The sequence below is a fragment of the Panthera tigris genome, chromosome B4, assembly GCF_018350195.1.
Source record: "Panthera tigris isolate Pti1 chromosome B4, P.tigris_Pti1_mat1.1, whole genome shotgun sequence".
NCBI classification, from domain to species: domain Eukaryota; kingdom Metazoa; phylum Chordata; class Mammalia; order Carnivora; family Felidae; genus Panthera; species Panthera tigris.
Window position 1 is genome coordinate 25,516,039 of NC_056666.1, and position 16,191 is coordinate 25,532,229.

At 37.9% G+C, this 16,191-nt stretch overlaps 1 protein-coding gene across 5 annotated transcripts in view; it reads right to left on the reverse strand.

The window, feature by feature from the left end:
• Positions 1 to 6,106: 6,106 nt before the first annotated feature.
• Positions 6,107 to 16,191, reverse strand: part of MPP7 (membrane palmitoylated protein 7) — a 277,391-nt gene continuing 267,306 nt past the window's right edge. For all 5 annotated transcript variants that reach the window (XM_007092740.3, XM_042991295.1, XM_042991298.1 and 2 more), the window contains exons 14-17: positions 12,038 to 12,131; positions 10,918 to 11,026; positions 9,196 to 9,339; positions 6,107 to 8,693 (exon numbers count right to left, since the gene is read on the reverse strand). In XM_007092740.3, the coding sequence (XP_007092802.1) occupies positions 8,514 to 8,693; positions 9,196 to 9,339; positions 10,918 to 11,026; positions 12,038 to 12,131 (527 nt within the window). In that variant the 3' untranslated portion in view covers positions 6,107 to 8,513. The remainder of the gene's footprint in view (positions 8,694 to 9,195; positions 9,340 to 10,917; positions 11,027 to 12,037; positions 12,132 to 16,191) is intronic.

Here is a 16,191-nt window from a genome sequence, read left to right on the forward strand (position 1 = left end):
AAAAATAACCGAATAATGTGGTTTTGTTGATTATAATTCTCAAGGGTTTGCCTATGTCTTCAATGCTCTTCCTTTTGTGGCTTGCACCATTGATTACTATAGGAGAACGTTTTGTTCCAAGTAATAAACATGGAATTCAATGCTGATATGATTATTATTGTCTCTTTTGCTTTCTTTTTGTTTGCATCTGCCTGGCTTATTGTTGCCAGTCCTTTTACTTATGCTCTATAGCTTCTCTTTAACATTTACAGTAATTATATTGTTCTGTAACTACAGTTATTCAAATATATTCCTATTTAGATCTTTTCTGTGTTATATATTAATAATTAGAATGCCTAGGGCAGAGTAAAGACTGAACAGATGGAATCTTTGGTATTATTGTTGCCTAATCAAGTTAAAAGATATTATTTTGTTTAAAATGGTAGACTCACAAGCATGATAAATTTGTAAATCCAAAAACATTAGAACAATTTTCTTCAAACTTTAATTTTAAGGTTAAAATTTCATCCATATTATGGGGGAAAAAAGTGGAACCCAAGAAAAATAAAATTTAAATATAGTCTCTTGCTTTGGCCCATCCTATAGTTTCCAGAGATTACTTTCTTCAGATTAAAAAAAAAAAGTTTATTCACTTATTTTGAGAGAGAGAGAGAAAGTGTGAGCAGGAGAGGGGCAGAGAGAGTGGAGGAGAATCCTGATGTGGGGCTTAAATCCATGAACCGTGAGATCATGACCTGAGCTGGAGTCAGACACTCAACGGACTGAGCCACCCAGGTGCCCCCAGGACACACTATTATAATACCATTGACTATATTCTTTGTGCTGTGCCTTTCATCCCTGCGACCCATACATTCCATAACTAGAAGCTGGTATCTCCCACACCCTCCCCTCTGGCAACCATCAGTTTGTTTTATGTATTTATGGTCTATTACACCTTTTTGTTTATTTTATTCATTTTTTTTAGATTCCATGTAAGTGAAATCAGATTGTATTTGTCTTTGTCTGACTTATTTCACTTAGCATAATACCCTCTAGGTCCATCTGTGTTGTCCAAAGTGACAAAGTATCACTTTATTTTTACGGTTGTGTGTGTGTGTATAGCACATCACCTTTATCCATTCATGTATTGATGGACACTTTAGTTGCTTCTGTACCTTGGCTATTGTAAATAATGCAGTAAACATAGGGGTTTATATATATGCATCTATATAAATATATATATATATTTTCAAACCAGTGTTTTCATTTGCATTTGGTAAATACCCCTTAGTGGAATTTCTGGATCATATGGTGTTTCTATTTTTAATTTTTTGAGGAATCTCCATACTATTTTCCACCGTGGCTGCACCAATTTACATTCCCGCCAATTGTGCATAAGTGTTCCTTTTTTTCCCCACATCCTCACCAACACTTGTTGTTTCTTATCTTTTTGATTCTGGCCATTCCTACAGATGTAAGGTGATATCTCATTGTGGTTTTGATTTGTTATTTCTCTGATGATTATTGATGATGAGCATCTTTTCATGTGTCAGCCATGTGTAAGTCTTCTTTGGAAAAATGTCTATTCAAGTCCTCTGCCCATTTTTTATTGGATTGTTGTGATTTTTTTTTTTTTTTGGTGTTTAGTTGTCTAAGTTATTTATGTATTTTGGATATTAACCCCTTATCAGATATATCATTTGCAAATATCTTCTCCCATTTGATAGGTTGCCTTTTTGTTTTGTTGATGGTTTCCTTTACTGTGTAAAAGCTTTTTATTTTTATATAGTCCCAGTAGTTTATTTTTGCTTTTGTTTCCCTTGCCTAAGGAGACATATCTAGAAAATTGTTGTTAAAACTGATTTAAATTACTACCTATGTTTTCTTTTAGGAGTTTTATTATTTCATATCTCACATTTAGGTCTTTAATTCAGTTTGAATTTTATTTTTGTGTATAGCTTAAGAAAGTGGTTCAGTTTCACTCTTTTGCATGTGGCTGTCCAATTTTCCCAGCACCATTTGTTGAAGAGACTGTCTTTTCCCCATTGGATATTCTTGCCTCCTTTGTTGCAGATTAATTGGCCATATGAGTGTGAGTATATTTCTGGGCTCTCCAGTTTGTTCTATAAAATCATTTGTTTCTGATCCTGTAAAAAGTGCTGTCGGTATTTTGATAGGGATTACACTGAATCTGTAGATTGCTTTGGATGTATTAGTTCTTTCCATTTGTGTCATCTTTAATCTCTTTCATCCGTGTTTTATGGTTTTCCAAGTACAGGTCACTCACTCCTTAGTTAAGTTTGTACCGAGGTATTTTCTTCTTTTTGGTGCAATTGCAAATGGAGTTGTTTTCTTAATATCTCTTTCTGCTACTTTGTTATTAGTGTTAAGAAACACAGGTGATTTCTGTGTATTAATTTTGTGTCCCGCGTCTTTATTGAATTCATTGATTATTTCTAATAGTTTTTTGGTGGGGTGCTTAGGGTGTTCTATGTATAGTATCATGTCATCTGCAGATAGTGACCGTTTTACATCTTCTTTAGCAATTTGGATGCCTTTTATTTCTTGTTGTTGTAGCTAGTACTTGTTGAATAAAAGTGGTGAGAGTGGGGGGCACCTGAGTGGCTCAGTCAATTAAGCATCTGACTCCCAATTTCAGCTCAGGTCATGATCTCACAGTTCAGAGCCTGCTTGGGATTCTTTGTCTCTGCCCCTCCCCTGCTCTCTCAAAATAAATATTTTTTTAAAGTACTGAGAATGGACATCCTTATGTTATTCCTAAACCAAGGGGAAAAGCACTTAGTTCTTCACCATTGACTACGATGTGGCTGTAGGTTTTTCATATATGTATGGCCTTATTCATTTTGAGGTATGCTCCCTCTAAACCTACATCACTGAGAGTTTTTAAACATGAATTGAATGTTGAATTGTGTCAAATGCTTTTCCACGTTTATTGAGATGATATGATTTTTATGGTTCCAGAGTGCTTTCAAGTTCAATCAATGGGTCACTCCAGGGAATGTGACAGCTGTGCAGAAAAACAGCCTTTGGTAAGTGAAAGTGAATAGTGGGAGTCACCTGAGTTACTCATGGATGCTGTTTACCATTAGGAGTGCTTTCAGCACCAATAGCCCTATAGTGACTTAAGCCATTAGAACACTTATTCTTACCAGCTTTATTAAAATACAGTTGACTTATAGCATTGCATAAGTTTAAGGTGTACAATGTGATAATTTAATACATTTATATATTGTGAGACCACAATAAGGTTGGCTAACACTTCCATCACCTCATATAATTACCTTCTTTTGTGTGTTTGGTGATAAAATGTACTCCTAGCAAGTTTCAAGTACATAATACAGTATCGTTAACTATAGTTGCTGTGTTGATACTACACTTGATTCCCAGAGTTTATTCATCTTATAACTGGAAGTTTGTAGCCTTGACCGTCATCTCCCTATTTCCCTACCCTCCAGCCCCTGGAAACTACCATTTACTTTCTGAGGTTGCCTCCTTTCTGAGGTTAGATTCCATATATAAATGAGAACATACAGTTTTTGCCTTTCTCTGACTTACTCCACTTAGCAAAAGGCCCTCAAAGTCCATCCATGTTGTTGGGAAAGGCAGAATGTCCGTCTTTTTTCTAGCTGAGTAATTTGGGTGTGTGTGCTTCCCCAATTCTTTATCTGTTCCTCTGCTGATGGACCTGTTTCCTTGTCTTGCCTATTCTGAATAGGGCTGCAACGAACGTGGGAGTGCAGATGTCCCTTTGAGACAGTGATTTCTTTCAGATAAATACCTAGAACTGGGATTGCTGGATCATATGGAAGTTCTGTTTTTAATTTTTTGAGGAACCTCCATGCCAAATTCCAGAGTGGCTGTACCAGTTTATATTCCTAACAGTCCATGAGAAGAACCTTTATTGAATATTTAGCAATTCGTGGAATGAGGAGGTCCCAGGATCAGTTCAACAGTTCAATGATGTGACAGATTTAGGATCTTTTCTTTTTTCAAAGGTCATCCTCTATCGATTGGCCTTTATGGTCCATTGTCCCCTGGTTTAAGGTTGGGATTATGGCTGTCAAATTGACAAGCATCACAAAATACCTGAAGTATCTCAAACAGAAAGGATGGGGACAGGGGCATAAAAGATCTTTTGCCTCATGCAGTTGTTTAAATCGGGGGAACAAGTCTTATTCGCAGCTTCTCCAACAGATGTTACCTGGAATTGGGTAGCACGACCAGCTCCGATTAATCTCTGCAATATGCAGATTGTCCTGATTCATCACTACGGGCCGGGATTCAGGCAGACTAAACAAAAATTGCATATTATGCTACACAGGTATACTTCTGGTAATAGCCACCTTTTGTGGATTAGCCTGTTCACACAGGCATAGATACATCAAGTTCTGATTAAAGCAACAGTGTTTTGAGAAAATTATAAACTGTATGCGTAAAAAGGATAAACCCTCTCCAAATTACCTAATCTCATGTTTCCAGCTCATGTTTCTGGCTCCAGTTATAGCAACACCAGGCAGCACAGGGCAACGAAAATAGCATGGTCGGAGGAAGGCGGACCCTGACCCTGATTCCACGACTTATCACCTGTCACCTTGGAAAAGGTACTTAAGCCCTGCCCCTCACTTTTCTCAGTTGTAAAAGATGAAGATATTATCTTTCATGTTAAGGGAACTGTGAGGACTAAATGAGATAGTGAATGGAAATCATACAGATGTTTGATGACTAGCAAGTACAATTTGGCAGTTCCTGGGCCTGTGTGTAAGACAGCTGTTAGAAAAAAATATTTCCTGCCCTCCAGGAGCTTAAGGGTAAGTGGGCAAACATTTGGAAGGGAAGTGTGTTAGAAGAAAGGGCATTAATACAACTAAGGGACATTTCTTTCAAATCGATATAAATTACGTTGCATACCAGCGGCTAAAAATAAAAATTCGTTCACTACCCTACTGAGGATTACTTGATTAGGTCCTGATGTAGCACTTGGAAGTAATGGCTGTTTTCTAAATAATAAAACGGTCATAGAAATTATGAGGAAACTTCCGGCTAATCTGCTAATGGAGCACTGTTTCTATGGGGTGATTATTTATAGAGCTATATTAAAACTGTGTGCTGTGAGAATAATCATTATAAAACAGGAGTTCACAGTTACTAAATACTTCTATCCCAAGTTTTGTTCCAAATACTTTACATGGATCAGCTCTTTCAAGCCCTCAACAATCCCATGAGGTGAGCAGTATGATCATCTCCATTTTTCTGACCAGAAAATGAGGACCAGAGAGGTTACACGACTGTCTCAAGGTTGCAAAGCCGGTCATAGACCAAACCGGAACTTGAACTCAAGGATTCTGGCTCTGGAGCCCATGTTCCTGACAGCTCCACTGTACGGTCTTTCGGTGGAACCAGAGCTGGGATTAGCTGGTTCAGCTGTTGAAGCAAGGACAATACTGATTAGCCTGTCTCTATGAACAGGTGGCAGTTCGTCCTCAGGGACAGCTAAAGAAGAAGGTTTAGTTTTGCTCTACCTGTTCAGGAACAGGATGTGGATAAAGCTTGGATTCCTGATGGGGAGGGGCGGGGGAAGGGATGGTCCCATCACAGATGGGCCCAGATCACCCACCCTCGACCTCTTTAAATGGCTGCACTGTACGGCAGTGGGAGCAAGGCTAGCGAATTCCATCTCTTCAACAGCCTTGTTGAAGCCAATAAATATTTGACTGAAACAAATATGAAGTTTAATTTCAGACATGGCAAGTTCAAACAAAACCTTGATATCAGAGTAGAAAAGAGAATTTGTTCTGCCATGGGAAACAGTGTACCAAATACCCAAGTGCAAAAACAACTGTGCAGAAAGAAGACGAGTAACTTGAAGACACTTTATTAAGATCAAAGGTTTTCCATTACATTCATTTATAAATCTTTACTAGTTAAGACGAAAATAAATAATAAAAATCTAGATCTTCGAGAAGCTTTGAATAACAGTTTTTGTAAATCTGCGAAGATTACATGTTTTGTCGATTTTATATTACAATTTAGATACATTCAATCATTATACAATGCCAGGAATGTCAGCCTTACATATATTAACATTTATATGAGGAAGTAAAACAAGGGGGAAGAATATTTCAATTTTACCTTTTTATTTTTAAGCGATTTGATAATCATGGGAGTACAGAATTTCCTTCTTGATCTTGGATTTTAAATCTATGGACTTAAAAATACGAACATTCCTCTTCTCCACTGGTGGCTGACACTCTGTGCTAGGAGCCGGCTGCTCCAAGAACTAGTGCATGAGGAGCCCCACACGCATCTCTGTGGGCGTTGGAGGTCTGGGTGCAGACAGAGTCCAGGGCCTTTTGCTACAATTGTCGACAAGCCCGTGGCCCTGCCTAACTCAGTTTTAACCTAAGCTCTAAGCATCCACGTGGCCATATAAATGTCACTTACAACACCATGTAGACTATCTAATAAAAGATTCCTTATCATTTTTAAAAGAGCATTGCTCGGCTCTAGTGTGAAAAGGGAGAACGGTCTGGACAGTTAGATTTTTAAATAACACCCCATTGCTACCGACAGCAAAAAGCACTCAGTTTCCATAACATTACACTTACCCTCTACCTCCACGGTAAAGAATGTGGACTGCCTAAATTATTCAGACCACTGCCTAGATAATTACATGTTTCCCATTACTCTTCGTACAGGAAGTCTTGATTTATAGGAAATTTTAGTCTGTGTTCAAAGAGGAATATATTCTACCCAAACTCTCTACGTAAGACTTGTATTTTCTTAGAGCAGCCATATAACTTTACGGCTTTAGCATCAGATCTGGGGACCCTTTTCCCCCGCTATCTTAAAAAACTAAATTGTTTGCTATTTAGTTAATAAACATAGAACTCGCTATTTGGATCATGTTAAGTAACATTTAGTCTGATTAGTGTGTGTATCAAGGCTATTGCAGTAGAGTTTTTGTCTCTGTTTCTAATGTGAAATCTGACCTGTCTGAAGGAAATCCAGTGGATAATGCTATGTCAAATGTGCCGTGCACATAGAACACGCTTGTGAGTCTGTGTATGAGCAAAGGTCAAATATTTACATGGAATGTTGACCCTGACATATACAACTATTTTAAGTTACGACATCTTTACATACAATTTACTTTACGAATAGCTCCATTTGATAATTAAAAAAATATGCCTTTCAAATATTTCATAAATATATAAAATTTCACTACGTTCTATTTTTCTTTGAACATGACATCTAAACTCTCTTTACAAATCAACAAACAAAATATTTTCTGTTTGGAAGTTACAGATGCAGTGAGTTTTGATTGGCCGAGTCTTACTGCAGGCAAGAATGACATGACATGTTCTCTTATACAACTTATGGTCATTTTACGGTCTTGAGCTACGTGAATTGTTTGAAGTTCAGTAGTAACCAAGAAAAATGAGAGCCCATCTAAATATTTACAATACAAGAGTCTGTCTTAAAAGTCTAGAAAAATGGCAAGATTAGGACGGTATCTGACCAGTGTTAAGAATTATTTTGATGATGCCGAGGTAAGTTAACATTACATGAAAAGTTTTCTAAAATATGTCGTAGTGCAATTTAAATATATGATCAATTGCACAGGTGAAAAAGGATCACATTTTTAACTGTATCAGTTAAAACATCTACTTTTAGATGTAATGTAAAACATCTACTTTTAGAATAGGTATCACATTCTTACAATTTATTGGGAAAATCCAAAGCCAGCTAGAATCACCTCTTCGGTGACTCTAGAACTCCTGTTTGAGGATTGACAAATAAAAACGTCCTTTATAATCGTTACTTGCCCCAAGATATTACCATCCTGATAAAGATTAATACCATAAGGAAAGGCTTTTAGTTACGGATATAATCATTTTTAAAAGTCCATCTTCCCTTCTTAAACATTTGAGTCACTGATATGTAGTCATGAAAAGGCCTTCTCAAGCTATAACACGAAGGCCACTGTGAATATATTGTATATATGTAAGAAAAAGGTTGCACTTTAAAATAATAAGGGGATGCCTTACTGTTAGCCTGGGTAAATCTATAATGACCCATCCAAAGAAGAGCAAAGATGTCCTGTTTCTTTGGAGCTTTTCAAGGCTGCTAACTTAATACCTTCAACTGCTAACCCACAAACTTGATGGCAGGGCCCACGTCTGAAGCACTGAACTCCAATATCTATTCTCTAGCTATTTCTCTCTAAAACGTCCAACCTCATCTTGGAGCTAGAACTGCATGTTAAAGACAATCAGAAGGTTCAAAGCTCTGCTCAGAATACGGTACTGTGCGGATTTTGATTTTGGATCTTATACTCAAATATTGTGTTTGAAATAAGGCTGTAAAAAGATACAAACAAAACCAGCATTCAGTTTTAACCAAGATTGCACATCTACAACAGTGATATAGATTAAAAAAAACCCCTACCACCAAAATGGTAACTGATTCCATCATGCACTCTACAGAAAAGATGCTCATGGGACCTCCCTTAGTTATGAATGTAACCAGCTCACTGGAACCCAGTGGGTTTCTGTCTCTAACTTGTCAAAAGTTGTCTTTAGCTCATTGAATGCCACGGTGAGGTCATCATTTACTATAATTTTGTCAAAAAGATGGCCATATTGACTTTCCATTATCTGTGCAGATTTAATCATTTCCTGAAAGTCGTCTTCCTACAAGGAAGTAAAAAAAAAGAAAAGAAAAGAAAAGATTAACCAGGCAATTACATCACTTTACACGGATGCAAACATTTCCACAACTGGTTTACTAAATGCTATTCTGTGTTCATTCTTTCATCTCAGCCACAAATGAAAATGACCCTCTTAAACGACAAGTTCTTCAGAGGTCATAGCTTCTAATACTCTCTCTCTGATCTGTTTGTAACTAAACTGCTCTGACAGAGTCAAAATTCCCACCTTTCCCAAAATTCGGGATTGTCAGTCACTAACTTATCATTACAGGGATGTTTTGCTCAATAGAACATAAAAATGTATTCATAGAAGCACAAAAAAGCCATTACAGTACAATCACTCAAAATGTATGTGCCTGGATACAATCTATCTTTTATCGGTTTTTTGGATCACACTGTCTACTACATCTTCCAAAGGCAGTGGCTACTGCACGTAGGATTTTGAGCAGCACTTATGTCTTCTTACTAAGCATCATCGTACTTACCGTAAAGGGCTTTGCAGCACCCTGGTCATCTCTGCTTGAGATAATCTTTGCATTTTTCCTTGTCTCCCTCAAACGCTCTATTGATGGAGGCTTTATAAATATCACGTAGGGCTTAAATTCTAGGGTCCTTAAGTGTTTCACTGTCTGCAAGGAAGAAAAGCAGTTTTCTTACATTTCTTCATAATGTCATGAGTGAATTTTACAGTCAAACTGAAGTTTCTTTCAAAGGAGAAAATTCCTTAAAATTATCTAATTCAGGCCAGTAGCTCTTTCAATATATTATTCAATTAGTTGTTGACAATAAATATTAATATCAATAAATTATATATGAATATATGTTAATGATATTAATATTATAGAATGTTGAATAAATTATTAATTAATGAATATCAGTATTAATGAATACCCCTGAAAAGATGTCAGAGCACAGAACTTGCCTTCTAAAATGTTTTGAAATGTCATAATACTGGAACAGAAGCAGCTAAAAATATCATAAAACTGGTTTTTAAATCAAATACTTAGAAGATGCCGTTGAGTTAAAAAGCTGTCTGCACATGAAAGTCTTCCAAACATCCCATGTAAGCCTTTTCCTGATCTCACACGAGTTCTCCTTTTGTCCTTCTGTCCTTCGGAGTGTCCTAAAAGGGCAAGCTTCCTGCTCTCCATGAAGCTTGTCAACACTTCCCCGTCAACATTTTATATTATTTACACTACGCTTCTGAGGACTCATCTGCAGTCAAGGGGGATTGGTAAAGGGGTGGGAGTTAAGGGATACTCTTGAGCCATAGTCAGAGCCTCCCTAGAATGTGAATACAAATCACAAACTCCCCTGAGGAGTTAGGCAGACAGGTTATGTGGGGTGGGGGTGGGGAGAGATGGGCTGTACGGCTGGTGAGGCTCTGTGGACATACCGCTGGAACCACGCTGAGGGATTTGGACACAACAAGAGCCAGGGCACCGGCAGAGAGGGGTTGTATAAGCAGAAGCATCCTATTCCTCATCGGCGCCCAAGTTAAGGAGTCAATCACCCTACTGATTCTTGGGACTCTTTTTACTTCAGACTCATCTTCCTGAAGAGAAGCCAAGGGCTTCTCTGGGTCATTATGGCTCTTGGAGGTTGTGCACCCTAAGGTGTACCCATCAGTGAAGTGAGAATCTGTGATCCCTGGGTAACAAGGAAGATGCTACGGGTTGGATCTCTGCTGGAGGATATGTGGTTCGACAAGAACTGAATGGCTTCATCCACTGGCACCCTCAGTCCAAAGTGTTCACAAGCGTTCCCAGGATGCTGGCAAAGATCTCCCTGACAGCTGCGAGCACGGTCTCGTTCAGTATAATTCCTGTGAGACGCCCCACAGCTCTACGTGGGGGGCTTACACTTCTAGGATATGTATAGAGTCAAACTCAAAGAAAGAGGGCCAAGAACCAAAATGTCCATTGTAAAAATTGCAAACACTTATAATAATACATGATACTTAAGAATACAGTATACTTGGGGTGTGCCTGGGTGGCTCAGTCGGTTGAGCGTCCGACTTCAGCTCAGGTCATGATCTCGCAGTTCATGAGTTCAAGCCCCGCATCAGGCTCTGTGCTGACAGCTCAGAGCCTGGAGCCTGCTTCAGATTCTGTCTCTCTCCCTCTCAATCCGCACCAGCCCTGCCCACCTCTCTCATGCTCTGTCTCTCAAAAATAAACATTAAAAACAGTTCGTTGTTCACTTACGTGAGGCTGCACGTCCAACAAACAAACTTTGTTTTTTGCCAGGACAGAACGAACTGAGTCAATACTTGTGCCGTAGTAATTGTTTTTATATTCCCCATATTCAATAAACCTGTAGGAAATCGGACATGTGTCAGAGCCATTTGCGAATTAATTATACACATAAGTGGAAAGACATAATTCATATATATAAACGATATTCTTGCTGAACATGTAATTTTCTTTTACTGTGTTCAATAAAATAAATAGGGCCAAGTACTCCAGAATGTCAATTTAAAAAAATCTTTTATTTTACATTTTCACATCAGTAACACTTGCTTGTATTACACTGAAACAGAAAAAAGTACTTTAGTCCACCAGTACTCTGTTTGCCATCACCTCTTTTTCAGAACTAATGCAATGCAATAAAACAGTGAATAAACCAAACAATAGAAACTACTGAAATTTCACCATGCGCTACGGAATAACCAAGCTCAGCTTTAGAACTACAGCGGGAACTGGTTGGTGGCTAATGGAACCAGGGCAGCCGATTATGTGCTATAAAAACACAATCGCCGTGCCAAACGTGGAAAAAAAGCATTTTGATGTTTCAATAAAATCCCCAAATCCTACATTAAAACACACATTGCTCCCCAACACCCTCCATTATCCATGCTTAAGCAAATGGAAGACCTGGGGAGGTGGAGGAAGCCGAGCTGGCCAGGGGATTTAGTACAAGCAAGGCGATTAACATTATTTTAATTTTTTTTTTGAAGAGTCAGTGAGGGAGAGAAGTGTGTGTGGAGGAGAGTGTGGACGTAGGGATCTATGACATAGCTGTTAGTTTTCTGAAATAAAATTCTATTCACATATGTTAAGATTCAATTAGTTGAGGTCACAATAACATACTAGGAACATTCCCTCATTTTTCAAAATAATTCCTACACGCTTAACTCACCACAAACACAGCAGCTCTAGGTTATTAAAAAATTACAGGTGAAGATTGGTAACAAGTGTTATCACCTTCTCATCAGTTTCAAATATTATAAAACTGAAAATATATTTCAAATGGCTCAGTTGCCTAAAACTGGACACGTAGGCACATGCTTAAAAACAATGGTCACACAAAAAAACTTCCACATACTTGTTATTTTGTACATCTGTCTCAAACAAATGCTTGGAAATGAAAATATATTCCACACCGTCACTCTCCTGGCTTCTTCTTGCTCTGGTAGTGTCTGTGATTTAATTAAAAAGAGTTTACAAAAGTCTGTATCAACCATCCTGAGGAACATACTGAAAAAGAAATCATCATGTATTAAAAGTGCTTTTTCATAAACCAGACTTAAAAACTCACAAGAAAGCCAATTAGCCAATAAAGTGTCATTAATTCAGAATTTCCATCGATATAAAAACATATTGAAGATCGATTCAAAATTAAACTGCATTGTGTCTGTGCTATTCATTATCTTGAAGGTGCTCTAATATGTTAATTACATAAAAAGTTATCTTAACCCTCGAGGAAAAACTCGTTTCTTTCGCAGATAATATGCTTATTATCATATTTATTATCATATTCACTGAAGCAAGTCTAACGCCCACTAGGTTGTAAGGTAAACTCTGAAATGACTTTACTCTTCTACACACAGCAGATAGGGAGGATGCCATCAATAACTGAACGAAGTCAAAGATCTCCAGGTACCATTCATTCCTCCTTTGCAAAAGTATAAACACCTTCTTAGAATACTACTGAACCCCCAAACATTCAGTAATTTTACCTATTTGCTACTAAATTATAATGGAGGAGAAAACACAAGGACTAATTTTAAAACGAGAACCAAACCTAAGGAGTTGCAGTGCCGATATGGCACGTGAAAGACTGACTACGGCCCATCTTTCCTACTGATTACAACTAAAAACTCTGCGCCCAAGACAAACTATCTGAGCACTTTATTTTTTATTATTATTTAAAAATGTTTATTCATTTTTGAGAGACAGAGACAGCCCACAAGTGGGACAGGGGCAGAGAGAGATAGGGAGACACCGATTCCGAAGCAGGCTCCAGGCTCTGAGCTGTCAGCACAGAGTGCGACATGGGGCTCGAACCCCTGAACCGTGAGTTCAGAACCTGAGCCGAAGTTGGATGCTTAACTGACTGAGCCACCCAGGCGCCCCCCCCTCCCCCCCCCAACACTTTTAAAATAAATAAAGCAGGTTGTGTCGGGAAATCAACAGGCATGGGGCAGAGTTTTAACTTTTATTTCCTCTTTGTTTTGCCCTGAGGGTGGGAACAGTCACAGAGCATCATGGTGTTATGTGTGACTTAATTGCAGAGTAGGAGCCCTTATTAAAAAACAAAAAAGTCCTTAAAAACTGAAGTGTGTGGAGGTAATCCAGGAAGACTGGAGGAGATATTCTAATCCTGAGTAGGAAGGAATACTAGCTGAAGAAGAAACCCTGAGCTCTACACATGCAGTTTGGACTCCAGCTAACATAGCAACATTTTACAACAGAGTTTAGGACACAGAAGTGTCAGCCTAACCCCTCAATAACAGCAGCACAGAACACATCCAAACCAACATAGAAAAGGCTTATTAGAAAACTGAGCTGAGATGTGAACTCTGTACACCAGTATCAGACTCCCCTGAACTACATGTGACAGAGATGACCCAAACCAGTGTAGCAAGAGGTTTAGAGAACTGAACTGAGGGGCACCTGCGTGGCTCAGTCGGTTGAGCGTCCGACTTCGGCTCAGGTCATGATCTCGCGGCTCGTGAGTTCAAGCCCCGCGTCAGGCTCTGTGCTGACAGCTCAGAGCCTGGAGCCTGTTTCAGATTCTGTGTCTCCCTCTCTCTCTCTGACCCTCCCCCATTCATGCTCTGTCTCTCTCTGTCTCAAAAATAAATAAACGTTAAAAAAAAAATTAAAAGAGAACTGAACTGAGATTTAAACCACAACTCACAATGAGACAGAACTTATAGTCTAAACATAAAATGGTTGATTACTTGCTAAAGTAAAAACATTCTCCAGAATGTTGATTCCCCTATATAGTCTGCTTGCTTTACTCATTTTCAAAGTGCTCAGACAGTTGTCCTGGGGCCAGAGTTTTTAGTTGTAATCAGCAGGAAGGATGGGCTGCTTACCATATTTGCACTGCAACTCCTCAGGTTTTTTTGTTTTTGTTTTTTTTTTACATTTATTTGAGAGAGAGAGAGCATGTGAGCAGGAGAGGGGCAGAGAGAGGGAGAAAGAGAATCCAAAGCAGGCTCCATGCTGTTAGTGCAGAGTTCGATGTGGGGGTCGATCACATGAACCATGAGATCATGACCTGAGCTGAAATCAAGAGTCAGATGTTTGAGCCACCCAGGAGCCCATTTGTTTCTAAAGTTAATCCTGTATTTTCTGTTCCATTATAAGCAGGACCTAGAGTTGATACAACATTGCATTCATAATATCCAGAATGCAATTAGGGGCGCCTGGGTGGCTCAGTCGGTTAAGTGTCAGACTTTGGTTCAGGTCATGATCTCGCAGTTCGTGAGTTCAAGCCCCGCGTCGGGCTCTGTGCTGACAGCTTAGAGCCTGGAGCCTGCCTCAGATTCTGTGTCTCTCTCTCTCTCTTTGCCCCTCCCCCAGTCAGTCTCTCTCTCTCTCTCTCTCTCTCTCTCTCTTCTCAAAAATAAAGATTAAAAAAACTTAAAAGAAATTATTCAACATACAAAAAACACACATAAAATAGGACCAGTTCTCAAGGGGAAAATGATAGATGGCAACTCTGAATGAACAAGAAGTTAACTAGGACTATCAAGCAAAGAATAAGGCAACTATTACAACTGTGTTTTATAAGGTAAAGGACAATACACCTGAAATGAACGAAGATATGCATTCTTAGAGAAATGTAAACTATAAAGAAGAACCAAGTGGAAATTTTGGAACTGAAATATACAATATCTAACAGAAACAAATCACTAAGTGGGCTCAGCAGCAGAATGGAGATGACAGAGAAAAAAACCAGTGAACTTGAAGTAGGTCAATAGAAATTATAAAATCTGAGCAACGAAGAAAAAAAGACTGAAAAGATATAAATGGAGCCCCAGGGACCTGTATAACGTATGTGTAATCCGGATGCCAGAAGGAGATGAAAAAGAGATTGAGGCAAAAAAAAAAAATGTATTTGAAGAAATAACAGCCAAAAACTGCTAAAATTTGGTGAAGACATAATGTTTACAAATTCCCAAAGTTTCAACAAATCTCAAATAGGATAAGTTCAGAGAAAAATCATGCCTAGACACTAAAACCAAAAAACTAACAGCCAAAGATACAGAAAAACATTTTGAAAGCATCTAGAAAAATCCAATACAGTACATGTGAGGAATACTGATTCCATATTTATTGTATTATTATAAATCATAAAAACAAGAACTCAATGAAATAATATCTACACTTAAGGTACTGAAAGAAAAGAATTTCACCCAAAATATCCTTCAGGAGAAAAAGGCAAAATAAACACCTTGTTAGAAGAGAAACCAAGAAAATTTATCAGCAGATGTGTTCTAAAAGAATATTCAAGGAAGGTTTTAGGCTAAAAGGAAATGTTAAGAAGGAAATCTATATCTTCAAGGAATGAAGAGCAACAGAGAGAATGGTTGAATAGAAATAGAAGTTTGCTTTTTTCCTCTTAAGTTCCTTAAAATATATATTAAAATATATTTATATATGTATATATTATATATACATATACAACTGATTTAAAAGTTTTAATATCATCTGGTAGAGTTTCCAATGTATGCAAACATGATATATTTGTCAGTTACCACAAAAAGGACTATATAATTGAAAGGTTTCTATATTTTATGTGAAATGGCATGAAGATAACTCTGAATGGTTAGGTATAAGCATGTTGTAATCCCTACAGCAACCAGTAACAAGTAATACAAAGACATATAAGCAGAGAGCAAATAGGTAAACTTAAATGGAACGTTAAAAACCATTCTAATAATAATAATAATAAATAACAGTAGAAAAGAAATAAAAAGCAGAAGGCAAAGGATAAACAGAAAAACAATAAAATAGTAGCTTAAATGTAATCATTTTCATAATTCGGGAAATGTTAATTGGTTTGTATACTCCAATCAAAAGGCAGAGATAGAAAGGGTGATGTCTATTAAGTCTGTAAGAAAGACACATTCACTACAAAGACACAGATAAGTTGAAAGTGAGCAGATGGAAGATAGTACATATACCATGTAAACAGTAAGCATAAGGCAGCTGAAGTGGCTACTTTAATACCAGATAAAAGAG